The 20,732-nt window shown below is 37.5% G+C and overlaps 1 protein-coding gene across 2 annotated transcripts in view; it reads right to left on the reverse strand.

Annotated features, from left to right (window-relative positions):
* ABCC13 (multidrug resistance-associated protein 11) overlaps positions 1 to 20,732 on the reverse strand; it is a 547,614-nt gene that overhangs the window by 84,014 nt on the left and 442,868 nt on the right. For both annotated transcript variants that reach the window (XM_089375024.1, XM_089375023.1), the window contains 7 exons: positions 18,183 to 18,281; positions 17,812 to 17,904; positions 17,548 to 17,658; positions 17,293 to 17,454; positions 16,954 to 17,141; positions 16,502 to 16,691; positions 1,374 to 1,541 (listed from right to left, as the gene is read on the reverse strand). In XM_089375024.1, the coding sequence (XP_089231150.1) occupies positions 1,374 to 1,541; positions 16,502 to 16,691; positions 16,954 to 17,141; positions 17,293 to 17,454; positions 17,548 to 17,658; positions 17,812 to 17,904; positions 18,183 to 18,281 (1,011 nt within the window). The remainder of the gene's footprint in view (positions 1 to 1,373; positions 1,542 to 16,501; positions 16,692 to 16,953; positions 17,142 to 17,292; positions 17,455 to 17,547; positions 17,659 to 17,811; positions 17,905 to 18,182; positions 18,282 to 20,732) is intronic.

A 20,732-nucleotide genomic window follows, 5' to 3' on the forward strand; every position in this document is an offset into this window, starting at 1 on the left:
ATGTGAAAAGGGCTTTTGTAATGAGTGGAGGGGAGTGAGATATATGGTATCAGGACCACGCAACCAAAATTAAGGTTTCCCATGTAGTGCCACTCCTAAAGCTAATAGCCAGTAAAAGAGATCCCATGGGACTAGGATACAAGATTAACCCCCAAGTTAAGGTAAGGGAACAAAGGTATAGTCAAAGCTCGTTCTTTCTGCCGAATCCCCCCACTATTCCATGCCCAAATGTGGCTACGAAAAGCAAGCATAAACACCAAATTACATAATGAAAAATCATACCTTCGGGGTTGAAAAGCCCACCTTCAAACATACAATCATGACAGATGAGTGAGGGCACACAATCGCTAGCTCAAGTGGCAGAGAATAGTGGCACGTTGAGCTATCACATTGTTGCAAGGGGCTGCTGGAGCAAATCCAGGAGAAGATTTTGTCCTATAGGGATCACCCACTGGTGGTGGGTAACAATGCCCAACTAGATGCTATTTGAAAGTCTACAAAACAACAATAGACTTTTGAAGAGAAATGTCTAGCCTCTTCAATGATGGCTTAGAATGCAAGGATGTGATTAGTGATTTGATGCATGGGTTGAAATCGAACCTAATAAGCGATTTCCTTTAGCAATTTTTTTTCGATTTTTTCTTGATTTTTCCCAATGTCTTCTGATTTTGAAAAAATGAATAAGTTTTGCATTTTTTAGTGTTTGCCGTGGTTTGTCAATTTTTTCGCTGATGTTTCCGAGCAGGTGTTTTGTAACCTCACTGATTTTTTGCTGATGCCAATTTTTTCAACACTAGTAAAAATCCCACGAAAGAGTAGGAGAAAGTTTGCTGAGGTGACAGTGGCAACCCTTCCTCATGGTTTCCATAAGGTCTGGCCCCTCGCCTGGGTGGGAGTTTGCCCCTCGCCTGCTAGATTTTGCGGCAACATGACCTATTAATCTTCTTGTTTCAAGAGTGTAGTATTTATATGTGCAAGTGTCAAGACTCAAATAATCCCTTGAATGAGATCAATTACATCCTTGTAAAGCTGGGAGGTTTATGAGAATAATTGGAGTGTGTGCTACAGAAACAAAATAAAACTGAGGCATTATTTAGACTTGACTTACTCAAACAGTAATTTAGATCTTGTTTGTAAATATAAGGATACAAACATTTCCAAGAAGGGGAATATTTAAGTCATCATTCCACATTGTAATTGAATTGCAATGGAAAATCATTCTCCCTGGAATGAATTTAAGCATTTTGAAGTAATCCTCTAATTTGATCAGTGTCGAAATTTTGAGTAGTTTTACACTTGAACTATTTACTATCTACTCTTTTTCTATAGCCCTATAAATTTATGACAAGAAGATAGGAGAATTCCATGCTTACAATTGTCCCTTGGTCAAAGATAAGCACACGGTCCATATTAGCAATGGTACTAATACGGTGTGCTATTGTTATTACAGTTATGCCTTTACATTCTGTGGCCACAGTCTCCTTGAGTAATGATGTAGTTTGTGGGTCTACATTTGCAGTGCATTCATCTAGGCACAAAACCTGCATGCATATCAACACCATTACAGACTGGCATATGGGTTAAACAAACACCTATTCGAATAGGCAGTCTACTGTTTCAAAAACTAAACTTTGCTGCTAATGCCTTTAAACGGGGAACAAGATATATAGAAACCTGTAATTTTCTCAGAAGTAATGCAGAGACCTTTCAATTAGCTTCCCTATAATTGGATATTTACTTTACCAACTTGTTACTTCTGATAAAAGTTTTCCAAACCCTGATGTCTTTGTTTTTGCAGTTTCTCCAAAATGGAATGATGCTTCTAATTTCAAAAACTAATGCTAACTAGATGATCTCATGCAACTGAAACCAGAAGCCAATTGATTACAAACATCCAATGAAACACAGAATGGAAATTTTGACCATCCAAAATTATTTGTAGCCTACATGCCAAGACACCTTGCTGAATACTGACTATAAAAACATTAGTTTATTGTGTATAACACAAACTTTGGCAATTAGGATGACAATGAGACAGATGAAATAGTGGGAGCAGGTAATATTAAAAGCATCAAGAGAAATATGAAGAGGGATCATGGGGTTGCTTTGTCGAAGTTTTTCCTGCTTTTGGTAACTTTCCTATAACATCCCATTCACTTTTCCAAGTTATACCTATCACTTCTTGAGGCTACTTAAGGGGTTCATTGTGGGGCTAATTTGTCTTCTACTATCAACATCAAAACCCTCATCAAAAAACCAAAAGCAAAATGGGTTACTTTTGAATCAATGAATGTTTTTCTATGCCCAAATACTTGGCCTGTGTTACCTCTTGGATCTGTACACAAGATAAGTACCCAAAAATCAGAATGCAACCAGCCCATAAATAAGGACTATATCATGTCACAAATTGCTCTGCTCACCAAGAATTTTACTATGGGTACCCCTCCTAAAAGGAGAGGTAAATTGCTGGATCCAACTGCAGGACATGTGCTCTTCTCGGGAGTGCATGAGAACATCATAATCTAATCACTTTACATGTTTGCTCCACATCAAACAAAAAGAACAAAACTGCTACTTTAGTAGCCAAGTGGACTTATTCTGCTCCTACCCTACCATAGAATGTCCAAGATGAAGCTATCAGGTGAAATCTTCCAACCAATGAAGTCACTTGATCATTTGCAAGGTACAGAGTCCTTTTCATCTGTGCTTTGTCATCCAGAAAAATAGGGCTACATCAAAATTTGAAGGGGTGTATGCTGGAAACCTCCTGAGTACTGAGTTGAAAGTAGGCCTGAAAATAGGTACGTATTAATCTAAATTATCTCATAGTTCGTCTAAATTTGAAGAAATATGCTATAGGTGTTATCTACCCACCATTGCACAGGGTTGCAATAATGACTGTTCAACTCTGCAAGTTTCCCTATACATGCTGGACCATTTTTTCATTCTGGTTTTGAAATGAAAGAAGTCACACATTTAGGGTATCTACTTGTAATAATGAACAGATGTTAACTTCTTGCCAAATGGGAAAATTCTATCAGCCGTGGATGTTGTCTAGTGCTGGAGAGATCAAATGCAAGCTGGTTTGATGGCACATCTTCTGCTTCTGTAGCACACACTCGTTATATTTTTTGAACTTCAAAACCAGGATGTTGGGAGAAAATACATCCCACATCTATTTGGATGAAGGTACAATACCATCAACACTATGTGGTCTCTTGAGATCAATGTCACATGGTTCGGGTTTGAGTTCAGGTTCAGCAATGATTAGGTTCGGTTTGAGTTCGAATTTTTTGATGAGGTTTGGATGAGGTTTGCCATTAGGTTCATCTATATATAGACACATATATTAAAATGAATTATAGGATAAAATAGTAAGAAATTAACATCAGCTATGTTACCGGATCCGCCCGGCCAAAGGGCTAGATCCGCGGATCCCCGAATCGGAGATGGATTCGGATCCGGATACGAGGAGATACGCCCCCAACATTGGTCGATGTGTTAAGTTGTCAGATGTTAGCGCAAAATTCTGAAGCATACGTCAGCTCAAACATTAGTATGAAAAAATATGCGGACGAGTTAATAGACAACCCGATAATATGTGTCAATAAATTAATTATTCAACTGGAGTCAGTGAAACTGGATAATTCAACGCCAACTAAAATGAAAAAAAATCAGAAAAGGGAATAATAAACCATTATCAGGTTAAGAAATGAATTATTAACGGGTGTCAATGAAACTAGAAAATTGAGCGTCAACCAAAATGAAAAAGATCAAGAGTGCGAATAATTTATTATTCTAGTTTGCCGCTAGTTACTTTTTCCTTATTATAAGCTTTAATGCATATCTATGGTAAGCCACCAAACATTTATTTAGATATTTTATTTAAATTTTAAATTTTTTTGAAGTGTAGAAAAGTAACTTTTATAAATTAAGTTTCATAACCATTTAATATAAATATAATAACTATGAATTAAAGTTTAAATATTTATAAACGATGTCTTAATTTTAATATTATTAAATTAATAATTTTTTAAAAATGTATTATATAAAAATATATATATTTAAAATTTAAATATTTTTATATAATTAAATTATATTTATAAATGATACATTAATTTTATACTATTCTTGTAATAATTATTTTGATAAGTACTAAAAATTATATATTTAAAAAGAATTGTTTCTATTTTTATTTTTATATAAATTTAAATTTAATAATTATAAAATATTTTATATTTGTTTATATTTGCCGTTTCCTTGTCGTATCCGGATCCTGGCTTTTCAAAAAGTTGGCATATCCGTATCCGTATCCGTATCTGAATCTTGGTAACTTAGAACATCAGTAAACATAAAAAATGTTATCACAGACATGGAAATTGCAAGGATAAATTACAAGCTTGAGTTGTGACATGAAGTTATGAGTTTTGATCTATGGACTTGGTCAATGGCTATGAGGTTCCATGAGGTTTTCAGAACCTCAATTTTTTTTTAAGGTTCAACAAAATTCGAACCTCAAGGTTAAAGTTCGACGAACCTTTTGACATAGCCTGAGATGTGACAAGGAGACATGCCAAAGGAAAATGTTGCTGAGGACTCACATATAACTGAGATGAGCCAATATAATCATTGTGATGGACATGTATGTTAGGATTGGTATCAAACATAAAAGTTGGACCACAAACTTTAGATTTGGAGACAATACGATCGATGGTCTGTCTATTGTTTCCTTTACAGAGATGAGAATTTGACATCACCTGACAGCCATCACATTCCAGGTCGAGATGATTAGTTCTTACTTCGATCAAATTATGCAGGACTGTAGGATTGGGGTATACATTTCCTCGATGAATAGAAAATGGTTTGAGTCTTGGATGTGACATAATAATTGTTAAAGTACTCCCACCATCAAACACTTTTGATCTCTGGTGAGAAGATACATTTGTGAGATATACACTTTTAGAGGATGATGTCACCCTTGGAGACAATTTCAGCTCACACATGTGGGTTACTTGAGGCTTGTTCTTATGTTTTATCATTAAGATAACTATATTTGAGGTTGGCTTATGATTTACCTAACTTGTAATCCCAATTTATATTATTTTTTGGGTTTTCAGTGTATTTGGACTAAATTTTGGTTTCCCTCATATAAATAGAGGGAGGTTGATTGAGCCTTGGATCATTGTCATACCATACTTGAGAGAGTGTACACTAGCTTGTCTCTTTTCTCTTGGTTGCTATGGAGCATTAAATGGGCAAATTGTCTTAGGGATGATATTGTTATTGGATGGTTCTTTTTCTTGGATGATGAATGGTGATTCTATGGTACTTCTGTGCAAATTTATTGTGAGTATATTCTTCCATATCGTAGCTGTTGTAGAATTAGGGTTATGTTACCACAAAATCTAGCAAGCCTTGGAGAGGAAAACCCTACAACACAAAGAGCTAGACTAGGAGATAAGCTATAACAATGGGACAATGGCTCACTGTCATGACAACCAAGGTTTGCTTCTTTTACAGACTTTCACCAATGGGAGGAGCCCTAGTAGGAAATAGTCACCTATGAAAGGTATTCTAGGGTTAAGGTATTAGGTGATGGGGTAGAATCTCCCAAAGAAAGCTCAATTTTGTGGTACAAGGCTTGAAGAAGCAATTCAATTTCTATTAGAGACATAGGAATAGGGAGCATGAGATCTAGGTTTTGTGAATTTGCGTGGTTCTAGGTACTCCCGAGATCAAGGCTATAAGGAGAAAAAACTTCTTATGATGTACTTGAACAAGAACTAAGCTCATACAACCTTCAAAGAAGTCCCCAAGTTGAAGAGGAATAGCTAGGTTTCCCTTAGGGAAATACCTATGGCAAGATATTTTATGGACAAAATCTAAGTGGATCCCCACCAAACTTGGAGGTCAAGTAGCAAAGACCCTAGGCCTAATGTTTAGGCTCTTAAACTCACACAACACCTCTCCCAAGAAGGTCGCTCTAAGCCCTAGTTAGACGTCCTGCCTTAAGAGCACTGAAATTTTTAAGTGAAGTATGGAGAAAAAGTAATGTTGACCACCAAGGACTTGGATTGATGCCTTGTTGTTTGGGCATATGGATCTTAGGAGGCTCAAGGTGAGCTCAATTGTTTCCAAGGAGGCTAAAAATTGATGCCCTAGGTACCAACTTCTAGCATTTACCCACTTTTAAGGAAAATGGAGTTTGATGAAGACTTAAGGAATTCCTCCACTAGGAACATCCATTACATGTCATACAATGAATAACATATGCAATACTCAACTAGAAATACTTTAAAAAATTGATTTTCAACTATTTGGGCACAATTGAGCATATTCTAGAACCAACAAATCCATACATTAAACAATTTCAAGAGAAAATTTCATCAACATTAAGCACTTATAAGACAACATGTAGTATATCCATCCATTATCCAAAGAAGTAGCTCCAAAAAAAAAATTAAATTAGCTTCCAAACATCGAAATGCAACCAAAAGATCTCCAATAGCCAAGAAGGAACAAGTGCAGAATTATCTAAATAGGTCGAATTGTCCAAGTGATGATGATGAGGGGATCAAATGATCTCTCCCTTATTTATACATGTCTAATGAACTCTAATTTAGCGTAAAATCCCCTTAGTTGTAAAATGATGTGAAAAACTAATTGAGGTCACAAGCCAACCTCATAGCCAGTGTAAAAACATAAGAAATCACCCACAAGAGGGCCGAAATGCTGACATCATGCATGAGTGGGCCTCTTGGAGGCATGCGTTGGGCTCCTCTAGTGCCAAGTTGAGTGAAGAGGGCTCCAAAAATCATCCTCTAGGGGTTGGCTCCTAAGTCTCCATGCAAATCATCCTACGGACCCCAGTTTTGTGTTTGTGGAACAAAATGGGTCTCATGGGTCTCTTGGTTATAGAATATGCCGACTTTGCCCCAACATTGAGGGCTCAAAGGATGGTGCTAGCCCTCCCATGTCTCATGGGGTGAGACAAACCTCACCTGGGCCTCAGATCAACTGCCACAACCTGTACGTACTACAAAGTCAATTGGGGGCATGTTGGTCCAAGTGCATCATCTCATGAATAGTGTGGGGCAAAGCGTAAACTATTGGGGTGTTGTAGGAACCCAAGGAATGGAATGATGCACTGCAAGTGATACGAGTCCCATGGCTCTCAACGCTTCACTTGTAAGGTGTCATAATGCTCCTCTAGTGGACCTAGGCCTTGGTTAAGTTTCCTAGCCCATAATGGAAACCACTTGCCAATCACAAACAATGTCCACTACTACATCTTTACCGCTAGGTACAATTAATCATTAGTGCATCTAAGTGAACCAAGCTTGTTAATCAAGAGAAAATTGAGACTTCAGACAGGGCTTCTCTTCCAAATATAGGGATTTGATCATGTAATAATGTTACCTCCCTAGGTAGGAGTGGCTAATAAACGATCCTATTAGGTGTTCCCAGCCCCTAAAGGGAGAGACATGTCCTTGTTACATCCTTCAATCAATTGGTGGCATGTGAACAATGATGAAACAAATGGGATTGTTGAAAATACTATGGGGGGGGGTGAATCAATATTTATTATTAATCAGTAAAGTTATTAATTTTCAGAGCATTAACAAGAAGTAAACATTAACACATCAAGATAACAATGCACAAGAAGTTTTAGGTGGAAACCCTATTGGGAGAAAAACCACCGAACACTTTTCTAATAATTTTATGAGTACAAAATATGTTTCAACTCCAACTAATTTTCAGCTAATTTTATCAAAAAATTCACTTTGACTTAACCACCAAGGTCCAAGGGTCCAATTTTTCTTGAAATTTCCAATATTCCCTTGGTGGGGGTCTCCAAAAATTAATTCTTTTGATACTCATGAATTTTTCCACTTGGAGAATTTAATTTCTCTAAACTTTTAATTTTGATTCTAATTAATTAAATTTTTGGCTTAAGATTTTAATTTAATTTTGCCAGAAAATTTATTTAATTGACACTTGAGGGGATTAAATATTTGTTCTACCCTTTGATAATTTAGCCATGGTGTCTAAGTATGAGGGATCGTGCACTAAAATAATTTTTACATAAGATTTTTACGAATTCAACCTTCAAAGGGGGAATACTCATTCGGCTTGGACCCTCAAATTACATACCCAATTCTGCGACACAATATGATCTAGTAGACCAAGTGATTTGTAATAAAATAATTTAGCCAATTAGCTTAAATTATTCCCAAATCACTTTTACATAAGACTCGACTAGAACACTAGGACTCACCTAAGACTTTGATGACAAATTCCACCCTAGCTTTGGGGTGAGGTTGGAAGGAAAAACTTTGCCGACCATCTGTGTTTAGAAACACAGATGAGTCAGTGAGACGAAAAACCTCCTAGGATGAAATTATCGCCAAAATAATAGGTTTACCTAGGTTGTTACATACATTCATGGTCTTACTAGCATCATTTACATTAAAAATTTGCAGAATGGGTTTACAATTGTGAAAATTCCTGAATCTAACACATCAGAAACCCATATTGCAATTACCGGTTTACAATCTCCTACTTGTTCTTTACATTAACAAGTTATTTAATTGCATAAACATCGAAGTAAGCACTATTGCAGCCTTCACAAAAATACAGATCATGGACTGAAATAAACTGAGACAATAACACAAGGGACACTGTTATTTTTGGACAATAGTCCCCGAAAAAAACCAATTTGAGAAAACTGGTGCAACATATAGAGGGTTTATATTATTAAGCAGATTTCGTGAATAAAACTAGGGTGCCAGAAATGGCTCACCCAACAGAGAATATCCTCAGCAGTAGTACCTCTATCTGGAGACAGATATTTCGGCAAATCAGCAATTGGATGATCAAATCCCATAGCGACTCCAGCTGTTCCCTATGCTAGACAACGAAAGCTACTCCAAGCATTGCTCTAGAACTGCGTCACTCCTCCAAGATCTGCATCACTCTCTCTCGGCTCAGAATCTGCTGATCTGCTCCCAGCCTGCCCCACAAAATCTCCCCAGCACTACCTCTGAGGCCTAGCGTCAACCTCTACGACTTCTGCATCACTTGCGTCAGCCTTCTGCGTCCTCTGCATCAGCCCTTCTAGGGCCTGCGCTATCTCTCTCGACACTGTGTTGCCTTTCTGCTATGTATTCTTTAGCCTCGAATGAAAATCCCTTGCTGAACAGCCCCTCACTGCAACTCTGATCACTAACTCGATTTCCTCAGCAATCCTTGCCCTAGAAAATTGAATTCTTTGATCACTTGGTGTGTCTCCAACTGACCCTCAAGCCTCCTCTTATACTTTTCTTGTTGAGTCTTCAACGACCAATATTAAGTCCCTAATTAACGGCTAAGATTAGAACTAGCTTGATCCTCGTCATTTAGAACTTTCTCATCCATATTTTATTAATACACATTAATATTTTTATTTAAGTTTAGACTTAGAAACTCATTAAAAATATTAATTATTTTAATAACTTCTCATTCGGGTGGAATTTCTCCAAACAATTTCTGGGTCTTGGAGATCTCATGTGCCTTAACCTCTCCACCAATTTTCAAGGCTAGAGCACATACGATGCTACCCAAAATCAACAACAATAACATAGTGTTGATGGTTGATGACCTCGATCCTTTGAAAAAAAATATGGTACATTTGCTTCCTCATGACTTTGACAAAACGAGTGCAACAGGACGAAAGTTATAGTTGGAGTGAAATTCTTGGCACAGATCACTTCATCAAATGAGCAATGTCTTCTCTAGATATGGACGAAAATTAACCCTTCAACATAGTGGGAATTCCACCTGCAAAAAGAGCTTGAAAGAACCCAACAAAACCCTTTTCAAACCATAACCCAAAATACCCAGACCTTCGACCTCCTTTAAATAGGTTGGACTACTCAAAAAGGTCGCAGAGATGTCAAAAAGATTCTCACATAAGATAGGTGTCCAAATGCATGCCTTTGAGGAGAGAGTGAGCCTCTTTTTATAATGTCTAGAGAGGCTTCTAGGAGGGCTGAACAAAATTCAAAAGGAAGGAAAGCATTTCAATTTTAATTGAGGCCGACTTGAGTTGGAGGGATATTTAAATTTTAAATTTCAAATTTTGGGAACCTTAAAACCTAAGTTGCATGAAACGGGGAAACGGGTACGAGTTTCCGAAACGGGAAGCGATACAAAATGCGACCTCCCCAAATTTTGGAAACGGGGAATATATATATATATATATATATATATATATATATATATATATATGTGCAATCATAAAGCATAAATGATACATTATAATTTATTACACTTAAACATTAAGATTTAATTTACATCACATTTACTCATGAATGATCACATAATGAAAATAAAAATATCGGAATATGCAAAAGCAACGTTTATTATATATCCAAATCTCAAAATCAGCCTTTATTTATATTAATATATGAGGCTTCAAGTACAATAAAGACTAAGGCTGCAAGAGAGAGATCCAAATCAGGATTTTCTGCATCCATATCCCATTCTTTAGAAGGACCATTGTTGTATTGGGAGTCTCCTCCTACATAGTCGAACGACCTTAGTGCTCTTGATTAAATACACGTTTCATACCCTAGTACCCTACATGATCTTGATTATTGGGAGTTTCCCATGCATAGAGGGCTTGATTCTCTTGATTAAATACAAGTTCCATACCTTAGTACATGATAAAATCCAATGGAAACATTGCAATCCCCCCAATCCTGAAATCCTGAAAAACAAATAAGTCTGCTGGATTTTGAGTGAGATCTAAAATTCTACTTTCTCCATATGAAATCCAATGAGGGCGAAACCACTCTCAAACATACTGAGTCATTTGATGGTAATGTTAAAAATTTAAGTAAAAGGATGAAAATGAAAAATAAAGGAGAATATCACTTTTACTTTAAGAATTTAACATTACCATGAACTGCATATGCCTCAAACTTCCTGATGAACTGCATATCAACATTAGGGCAAAAATTCACTTTTATAACTTTAGAAACACATCTAGAAGTCACTAACATACCCTAAAAGTAAGTTAAAAAACAAATTAAAAAAAACACAAGTTAATGAGGAAACGTGGGTTGTACGACCCTGAAACACGTTTCTGGCCGTACTGGCCACGTTTCTATTTCGGGAAACGTGGCAGTACGACTGGAAACGCGTTTCATGGCCATACCAAACGCGTTTCCGCGTTTTGTACCCGTTTCTGTACGGAAACAGACCTCTATGCCACATTTCCTGCAAACTTGAAAATATTGATCCCCTCCACGAGGTATTTTTCCCATGATAAAATTTAATTTAATTCTTAATAAAATTTCTTATGGCTTGAGCATTATTCTAGCCAAAGAAAAGCTGCTACATCATCAACTTTTGGGGATTTGACCACAATGTGGGGCTTCATCTTTGAACAAGCATATCTCTCAAACTGTGAGGACCCTCGGGATGTGCCATATATCGTCAGAATTGACATGACAAGGAGAATCTAATAAAGGTGACCTTGACCACAAAGACCTTAAATTTTCATGTCATAGTTGTCATCAAAGGCGGGGCATCTTCTAGTGCTGCTTGGGTTGACATCAATGACAACCACATTTCAACAAGGATGATAGGCTTTCAAGGCAAAATGCCATGGGTGGAAGGATAGAATAATGAGAAAGTCCACATATTGTGTGTACAGATGTGAGGAGTGAGCAATTGTGGTTGCATGAGTTAACCCAACCTTTGTTTTTATCCCAACCTTTGTTTCTCCACCCCTCTTCATTTGCCTTTTGTTTTTTGTTGATTTTTCTTTATATTTACTGCTCGAAGCTCAAGGACATGAGAGCATGTTGTGAATCATGTATGGTAGTTATTTGTTGATTTGGGGTAGCATCTGATGTACTCTAGCGACAAAAATTGGTGGAGAGGCTATAACACATAAGATCTCGAAGGCCCAAAAATGGTTTGGGTAGAATCTAACTAGTTTGGGAGATATTAAAATAATTAATATTTTTAACGGACTTCCTAAGTTTAAACTAAGGAAAAATAAAATATTAATGTGAATTACTATAAAACTGAGTTAGAATGGTCCAAAAGTCATGGATCAAGCCAAATCTAAAATTAGCTGTTGATTAAATAATTAATCCCAGTCGTTGATGGATCAACGAGAAAAGTATAAGAGGAGGCTTGAGGGTCAGTTGGAGAACATTCCGAGTTGATGAAGAATTCGATTTTCTGGAGCAGGGCTTGCCGAGCAAATCGAAGGAGTGATCAGAGTTGTAGCTGAGGGGCAGTGAATACAGTAGCAGAGAGGCAGAGATAGTACCGGGAGCATCAACGCAGAAGCCGGGAGAGGGTTGATGCAGGGCCAGCTAGAGGCCACACAGAGGCAGCCAGAGGCCACGCAGAGGCAGCCAGGAGCTTCGCAGAGCCTAAGGAGGGCCATTGTGGGAGACGCAGAGGCACCAAAGGCTGACATAGAGCCTCAGGAGGTTGATGTTGGGCCAAATAGGTTAACGCTAGGTTGATGCTGGGTCAGAGAGACTGACACTAGGAGATTTCGTGGGACAGATTGGTGCTGGAGAGCTAGATAGGGTGACACAGTCCCTATAAGGGTGATAGAGAGCAGGAGAAGTGTTGCAGTGTTGCTGTAGCCTGTGGGATTGTTCATCCGGTGATTTAGCGAGAATATTTGTCTTCGACTAAGAGGTACTATTGCCGAGGGCATTCTCTATTGGGTGAGCCATTTCTGGCACCCAGATTGTATTCTGAAACTGCTTAAAAATAAAAACCTCTGATAGCTGCATTGGTTTTCCCGCATAGGGTTTTTTCGAGAATATTAGTCCAAAAATAACGGTGTCACTTGTGTGCTTGTTTCTTTCAGTTGATGATGTGTATGTGTTGATACTGTACTTGTATTTATTTTCAGTATTTACATGGTAAATAACTTGTAAAGTAAATGAACAAGTAGAAAGAAATAAATCAGATAGTACAGGAAGAATTTCTGACGGATAAACTTAAAAATTCCAACATGGTATTCGAGCATGGTTGCAGATCACAGGATAACTTAAGGCATCAGCTGAGCAGAGCAGCGACAGCGGAAACAGCTGTCCCAAGTGAAAAAAGTTGTTCCTAGCAGAAAGCAACAAGAAAGGGGTGACGCATAGAGCCTGCATCATCAATTCGAGCCAGGAAGAGGATCAACGCTGAGGCAGCGAGGAGTAGACCTGACCTACGCAGAGGGCAACTGGAGTGACCCAGCTAGAGTGACGCAGAGGGTCCCAGAGGCTACATAGTGCCTGAGAGGGCTGACATAGATGGTCCTGGGGCTAACGCAGAGGCCAGAAGGGCCAGCGCTGAGCTTTAGAGTCGTCGGAGAGGGTTTCGTGGGACAGGTTTTCTGAATACCTATTTCCGAATATAGAGGTATTGCTGTCGTGTATTTTTCTCTGTCGGGTGAACCGGTTAGGCACCCAGTTGTACTCAAGGAAATACTGCATAACAATAAACCCTCGGAATAGCTGCACCGATTTTCCCGCATTGGGTTTTTCCAGGGATATTTGTCCAAAAATAACAGTGTCACTTGTGTGTTTGTTTTCTTTCAGCTGATGATCTGTAGATGTTGTCACTGTATTGTGTTTATTTCGATATTTAAATGTTTTAAATAACTTGTTCAGAATTTACAAGTAGAAGAAATAAATCAACTGAATACAGATTAATTTTCTAATGGATAGACTTAGAAAATTCAACAACAATAAGCTTTGAAGACAAAGCTTCTGAAGGAAGGGGCAATGTTACGAACATAAATGGGATAAAATAAAATAAATATCTATAAATATAAATAAATGTAAATATAAAATAATCAAGTAATGATTATGTTATGTAGTCATTAGTTAAGTGAAAAGGCATGTTTAAAAGACATGCCCAGTCATGAAGAGACACCTGCTTAGGTATATATGCGGGTCCTCAATGTAACATTCGACATCACTTGTACATTCTTATATATAATATATTATTATTACAAATACTTCTCGTGTATTTTTTACAATATTAAGCCAACAAGTTAACTCGAGAAATAACAATCTTGTAGCAATCCTGTAACAATTTGTTTTCAAGATCTTCCTTGCCCAGATTCACTCCAAATTCATGGTAGAAGTAGATTTATAGCCTATGAATGCTCTGAGGCCACTTTGGTTGAGTTGAGGCTTGGTTAGGTCACCATTTAGCTCTTACATTGCTTTCTTCTTGAATGTTGATTTCTGCAATTCATTTTATGCAAAGTGTGGTTTCCTTCTTGCAAGCGTAAACTAGGACTTTCCTTTCCTGCAAAATAGAATAGATTTCCTTTAATGCCATTTCCTTTCCAGCAAGATAGATTATATTTGCTTAGTTTTCATTATGCTTTACATTTTTGCAAATAGAATAGATTTCCTTTCTACCATTTACTTTCCAGCAAAAGTAGAATAGGTTTGCTTATTGTTATTTACCTTTTGCAACTTAGGATTGACGGCTTACCTAGATCTTTGCTCATTTGAAGTTGCTTCATTGTCATCTTTCACTTGCATCAAAGGGAGTCAAACTAGAAAGAGGAGGGTGTTTGTTGCACATACAATGTCGGCCCCTCTTAGGCTTTGCATGTACCAATTTGGAAAAGTATAAATATTATTTTTCATGCATTTTTCAGCCCTTAATTAGGGTTGATGTCTAGGGTTTTTCTTACTGATTTATGTGTTTTTAGCCATTGAAAATTGTAGTAATATTTTTCCTACTTTACTCCTTAAATAGCCTTTGTTTCTCACTTGTTTATTATTAATTTTGGGCTATTTTGTTATTGCTATAATAAATATTTACATGCTGTAATTGTGCTGCTTGAAACCCTAGTTTATAACATTTGTAATTTAAAAAGGACGTGTGTTTGACAATCTATTTGAACCTCTCCAAGACTTGCTAAGCCCTCTAGATTTAGCCATAGGTCCTCTGAATTTGTTGTCTCGGAATGAGTCTTATCTTACCTAGAACCCTAGTTATTTAACATTTATACTTGGGTGATTTTCTTAGTAGAACCCTTAGAGGGTATTTAGCCTAGGAGCACTTGGCTTATCTAATCCATCAGATTTGTTGGGGAAATCCCCCTTGTGGAGATAGTATCCGACCATAGAAAGCAGGGGAGCAGCTGCTAAGGCGACAATGGTGACTGATCTCATTGTTGCTCTTAATCTAAAATGCTTAGTGAGGCTTTGCACTAGGGTGCTAGATTTTGCAGTAACAAGGCCCACCCATGTTTACAACCTGAATCACTATTTGTTACAACACTAAGCATTCTGATCATGTATGCAAGTTTTTTCCACTTAATCATGGTGTAATTGATTACCACTTACAGAAAAATATACATTTTGATAATTGTGCTCTGCTAAGCCACAAATATTGAAGTTCAGCTCATTCAATAATATTTGGTATACAATATTCTCCTTGTCATAAGAGGCTATTCCCCTTGGCTTAGTCACCAGATACGCCGAATTTGAAGCATTAAATTCGAAATTCGGCGTTTTTCAAGGGAAATTCGGCGTTTTTCAGACCTTGCAAGGGTTGGTCACCAAGTATCAAGCATTAAACATCACTTTTTTGTGGTCAAATCTCCAAATTTTCATTCCCTAGCTCTGCTAGTTATTTCTCTATAAGGCTGATCTGTTATTGGCATGTGTATGTGGGCTAACAAACTGTGGTTGCAGCAGTCATAAAGGTCTGATATTTGGTTTTAAGCTAACAATTGGTGAGTGTAGCTACTGAAAAATTGATCTATTCTGATATAAAATTTGATATTAAGCATTTAATAGTCTGATTATAAGGATAATCATGATAAAATTCACTCCATACCATTTCTCATATGCATATGATATATCTATCTTTAATATACATTTTTTTTTTCGAATTTCTATATGTCGAATTTTATCGACAAAATTTGAGTTGCCGAACTTTATTCGAATTTCATGGTCCTCGAACTCGAACTCGAACTCGAACCTGGTGACTATGCCCCTTGGTATACAATATTCTCTCTTGGTATAAACTAAGCATACAGATCATGCATGTACCTGTTTTTTCTTCGTAATCATGGTGCAGTTGATTACTACTTATAGTAAAAATATACATTTTGAAAATCATGTTCTGCTAAGCCACAAATACTGAAGTTGAGCTCATTCATTGATATTTGGTATACAATATACTCCTTGTCATAAGAGTATGATTTTTCATGCACTCTTGAACCTTACAAAGGTATAAAAGGTAAATAATCAATGTATTTTGTATTTTAGAAAAAAGAACCATGACGGGAAATAAGAACATAACACATAAAATTGCACATTTTCCCAGTCAACTCTAAAATAGTATTTTTTATTCAGCCTATCTTCACTTCTGCTGAGTACAGATTTGACAATGGTCTTTGACACTGGAAATGTAAGTTTCTATTCTGAAGCAAATGAAAACTCGCTGTTGTTATGCATACCTTGGAAGACTTGAGAAGTGCACGTGCAAGACATAAGAGTTGACGCTGTCCAGTGGAGAAACAATCCCCTCCCTCTGTTACATGTGTATCAAGGCCACCAGTTGTCATCACTGCATCCTTAATATGGCACTTTTGAAGGACCTCCCATATAGTTGAATCAGTAATGTTACCAAAGGGATCTAAATTTTCCCTACAAAAGCAGTCAGCATAACCAGTTGAAAATGCAGGGATGGTTGACTCCATAACTATGAAACATCAGACTACATATTTTCTCTCGTAACCAAAAAGTATCCAGACAGACATCTTCTTTAGGCTTTAAGAATATCTTCAAGACCATGTAAGAATTCTCACAATTATAAATTATCATAAAACTTATTCCCTCTTAGAAATAATTTCAAATTAAAACTTAACCGTACAGAAGAAAAATCAATTGCAATTTCTCTGTAGATCACCTTAAAGACCCTTCAAACAAGAACGGAGTTTGGGGGACAACAGTCAGTCTGGAGCGGAGTTCTTTGAGAGAAACATTTGATATATCCACATTATCAATAAGTATTTTTCCATCAGAGATTGGAGTGAGGCGAAATATGGCATTAAGGACACTAGACTTTCCAGCGCCTGTTCTTCCAGCTATTCCAACCTGTGATATATGATTAGGTCATAGGATAAATTTTGTCATTCAGATGAGAGAACACGTGTCTACCACTAAGAATCATTTCTGTTGCCTCAAAGCATAAGTTGCTACTTTGAATGATATGTTGAATGGAAATAATTGTGAAGTAAATACAAACCTGCTCACATGCATTTATAGTGAATGACACTGCTCGCAGGGCTGGTGGCAAAAATGGCATGTATCTCAATGTAACTTGGTTGAACTCAATGAGTCCTTCCATTGGCCAGTTTGGATCAACACATGAATGCCCCTCCAGTTCTTCAGGAAAAACATCCATGTACTGAGAAAAGGAAGGTTCATATATCCAAAAAGTCAGAAAAGAGTCAATTACTAGGCTTAGAAAAATGAAAAACAAGAATCTTCCTGTTTCTACCTGCTGTACTCTCTCAACTGAAATCATTTCCTTCTCAGTTTCTGTAAAACTCGTTAAGAGATCATTCAACAATGAAATAATTGGTATTGCATATGAAAGAGATAAGCCCACCTGCAGTTTCATAGTTGTTCGCAGTTATACATTAGAACATATTACGTGGAGTCAACTTAGAACATAGTTATCCCCAGATGCAAGATTACAAACAAAAACAGAAATACTCTTTAATTACAAGAATTTGATATTTGATAGGAGATACAAACATACCAGACCAGTTGTACCAGAACTAATAGGCAATCCTTTGTAGCGACCAACAACAGCCATTATGCTGATAAAGGAAATGATAAATGCTGCCAACAACTGAGGTCAAATGCATGACAAACATAAAACTTGTAAGTTGTAGCATCAAAAGATTTGGTTAGGCATCATTTCCACTGGATTGTACTTTACTGGAGAATCAAATTTCTTCTTTATTCAATAAAAGCTTATCTTTTAGCTATTCAGGGCAATATTCAAGCACAACAATTCTATTATTTCAAAACAGTGATTAGATAATTAAATAATCTTCTGAAAAAAATTGCAGGAGTTCAAAAGAGAAAAAGATCCTTCTTCATTAACATAAAGTGATCGATGCAAACCTGGAGGCGTATAGAGAGCCAAACACTTGCTGCAAGTTCTGAGTAAGAAGCCCGTTGATTCAATGTTACATGTTCATGATTTTTTGAGGTAAATAGGGGCTGCACACAAAATTACCAATGGCCATGCTTCAGTATTGGAATATTTATCTAGGGTCATAACAGACAGTCCCATGTATGGGAATGCAATATGAGATCCTCAGATCAGAATATGAACTAAATCAAGAGGAATATGATATGCCAAAGTCAGCTAATTGACCCTATGAATGCCATCATTGTGACTATAATTTCGGAAGAAGAACAAATTGCACATGCTCATTTAAAACAATGATAAACAAGAATACAGCTCACACCTTACACAATGTAGCCACTTCAACAGCCATGAGTTATGCCATCAACATATAATAAGATATCGTCTTAGGAAAAGATCTTAGAAGTCTAAGGAGTTTCTCTGTAAAGCTATTAGCCTATGAATCATGAAATGGGTTGAGATAGTATAATGAACTTAATTGTGTGCTGGACAAGAGCTTCTATCGAAAGTTTGGAATGTTATCTCCAAGACCCAGAAAAAGTTTCTGAGGAAAATGCCTTAATTAGATTAATTAGCCAATTATTAAATATTTTCCTAGGTCTAACTTAGGAAAACTAGTTAATTAGATCGGATTAATTGAGGTAAATCGATTTTCCTCTAGAGAATTCCGGAAAAGTCACTTGATGCGGTCAAGATGATCGTAGCCATTGATTGTGATTAGATCATGGTTGTTGATTCATCAATGAGAAATTATAAGAGCAAACTGATGGACCAATTGGAGACATCACAAGGAGTCGCAAACACTCAGTTGCAGAGATAGCAAGGGCACAGTTTGAGTGAGGGAGACACCAGCAAAAGGGTTTCAGCAGAGAAATTGGGGAGAAAAGTTCCAGATTTTTTCTCAGTGACTTCCAATTTCCAGTGGGGGGAAGGAGGTTGAATTCATTAGTAGAAGACAAGGCCAAGTTTCAGCAGTGCGAATAGCCAGCTTTCCAATGCGAGTGACAGAGAGGCTTGTTTCAATTGCTAGTTGCTAGAGCTATACCCAGAGGTAGTGCAAGTTGTTCAGAGGATTTATTGGAGACAGATTTGCCTGCAAAATAATTTTCCTGGAGGCAATGTGAATTTCTGGAGCAGCTAGTGCAAGTTTGCAGGAAGGCAATGCAAATTGCACAAAGAGGCCCCTAAAACATCTCTAGAAAGAGATTTTATGGTTTCCGATCCTTTTTGTGAAGACAAAATTATTTGGCGGAGCTTTGCTAGGGCAAAGCGAATTGCTAGTTTGAGCCATTGCAGGTTGGGATTTCACATCATTCTCACCTAGGTTTTGCATGCTTGCAGTAGCAAGCCCAGGGTCCATTTTCTACCACTAATGTACTTGTTGACCATGTACATGTCAACAGTTCCAGAAGACAAAGTACAAAGCTATAATATCCACAATTAATTAGTTTTGTTGAGTTCTAATTTTACAATTTCAGCAATTGGGAGATGTTTTGGCATTAAAACATAGGAAAAGTGGGTTGAGGAGACACCACTTGATTTTTGGCAAAGAGGAGGCCTCAAACATAAGGAAAAAGGAAAAAATAAAGTGTTGATGGATGGTGGGGGCCACCCAAAAGGGAAATTCACACCCTTAGGCAACTCACACTTGTGGGAAAGGAGGGAGAAGGAGGAATTTGAATTTGGTGGAGCCCACAAGGGAAAGGGACCAACAAGCATAAATAGAAGAAGAGGACCTCATTTTGGGGGCTTTTGACAATTTGACATCTGAACTAGAGTTCTCTTGTGTTGTTTAGCCAAGACTACCAGTGTTGTTTAGCACAAGGAGTTTCTGGGCGGAAATTCCAACTCCTTCGGTGAACCTTGAGTGTCACCCTAGGGGAGCTGTAGGGAGATTGTTGCAGGCATTGAAGAAGTAGATTTCAAGTGCATCCATCAGCAAGGGAAATTCCAGCTCCTTCAGTGAACCTTGAGTGTCACCCTAGGGGAGCTGTAGGGAGATTGTTGCAGGCATTGGAGAAGTAGATTTCAAGTGCATCCATCAGCAAGGGTGTGTTTCTCCAAGGATGCAGAGGCAGTTTGTGGAGTTGAGTTGGGGCAACAAATTGGGCATTTGGTGGAGTTTTTTGCAGGGAAATCACCTACTAGGAGAGCAAAGATACTTGGCAAATTTCTAGGGCTGGAGCTGTGATATTTTGAGTGAGTTGAGCTGCTCTAATTTGGGCCTGTGCAGGGGCAGTTTGGGCATTTCTGCACCAGATTGGGAGTTGCTTCTGTTGGGAGTTTGGGAGCTAGAAATTCATTGGGTGATGAGAGAAATTTCCCTTAGGAGTTGGGAGAAATTTGGAGGTGGATTTCAGCTCTATTGCAACAGAAAATTTCTGTAGCTATTTGGCAGCTAGTTGAGGAGTAAGCTTAAAATTGGGGTCCCAAGTGTTCGGTAAAATTTGCCCAAATTCTTTCTGGGTTTTTGTGGGTTTCGTGAGAAGAATACGGAGTTAAATTCATAGAATTTTCTGGGC

This window comes from Pinus tabuliformis, chromosome 8 (assembly GCF_031772625.1).
Source record: "Pinus tabuliformis cultivar Carrire ecotype Pingquan chromosome 8, CPIR1, whole genome shotgun sequence".
Taxonomy (NCBI): Eukaryota; Viridiplantae; Streptophyta; class Pinopsida; order Pinales; family Pinaceae; genus Pinus; species Pinus tabuliformis.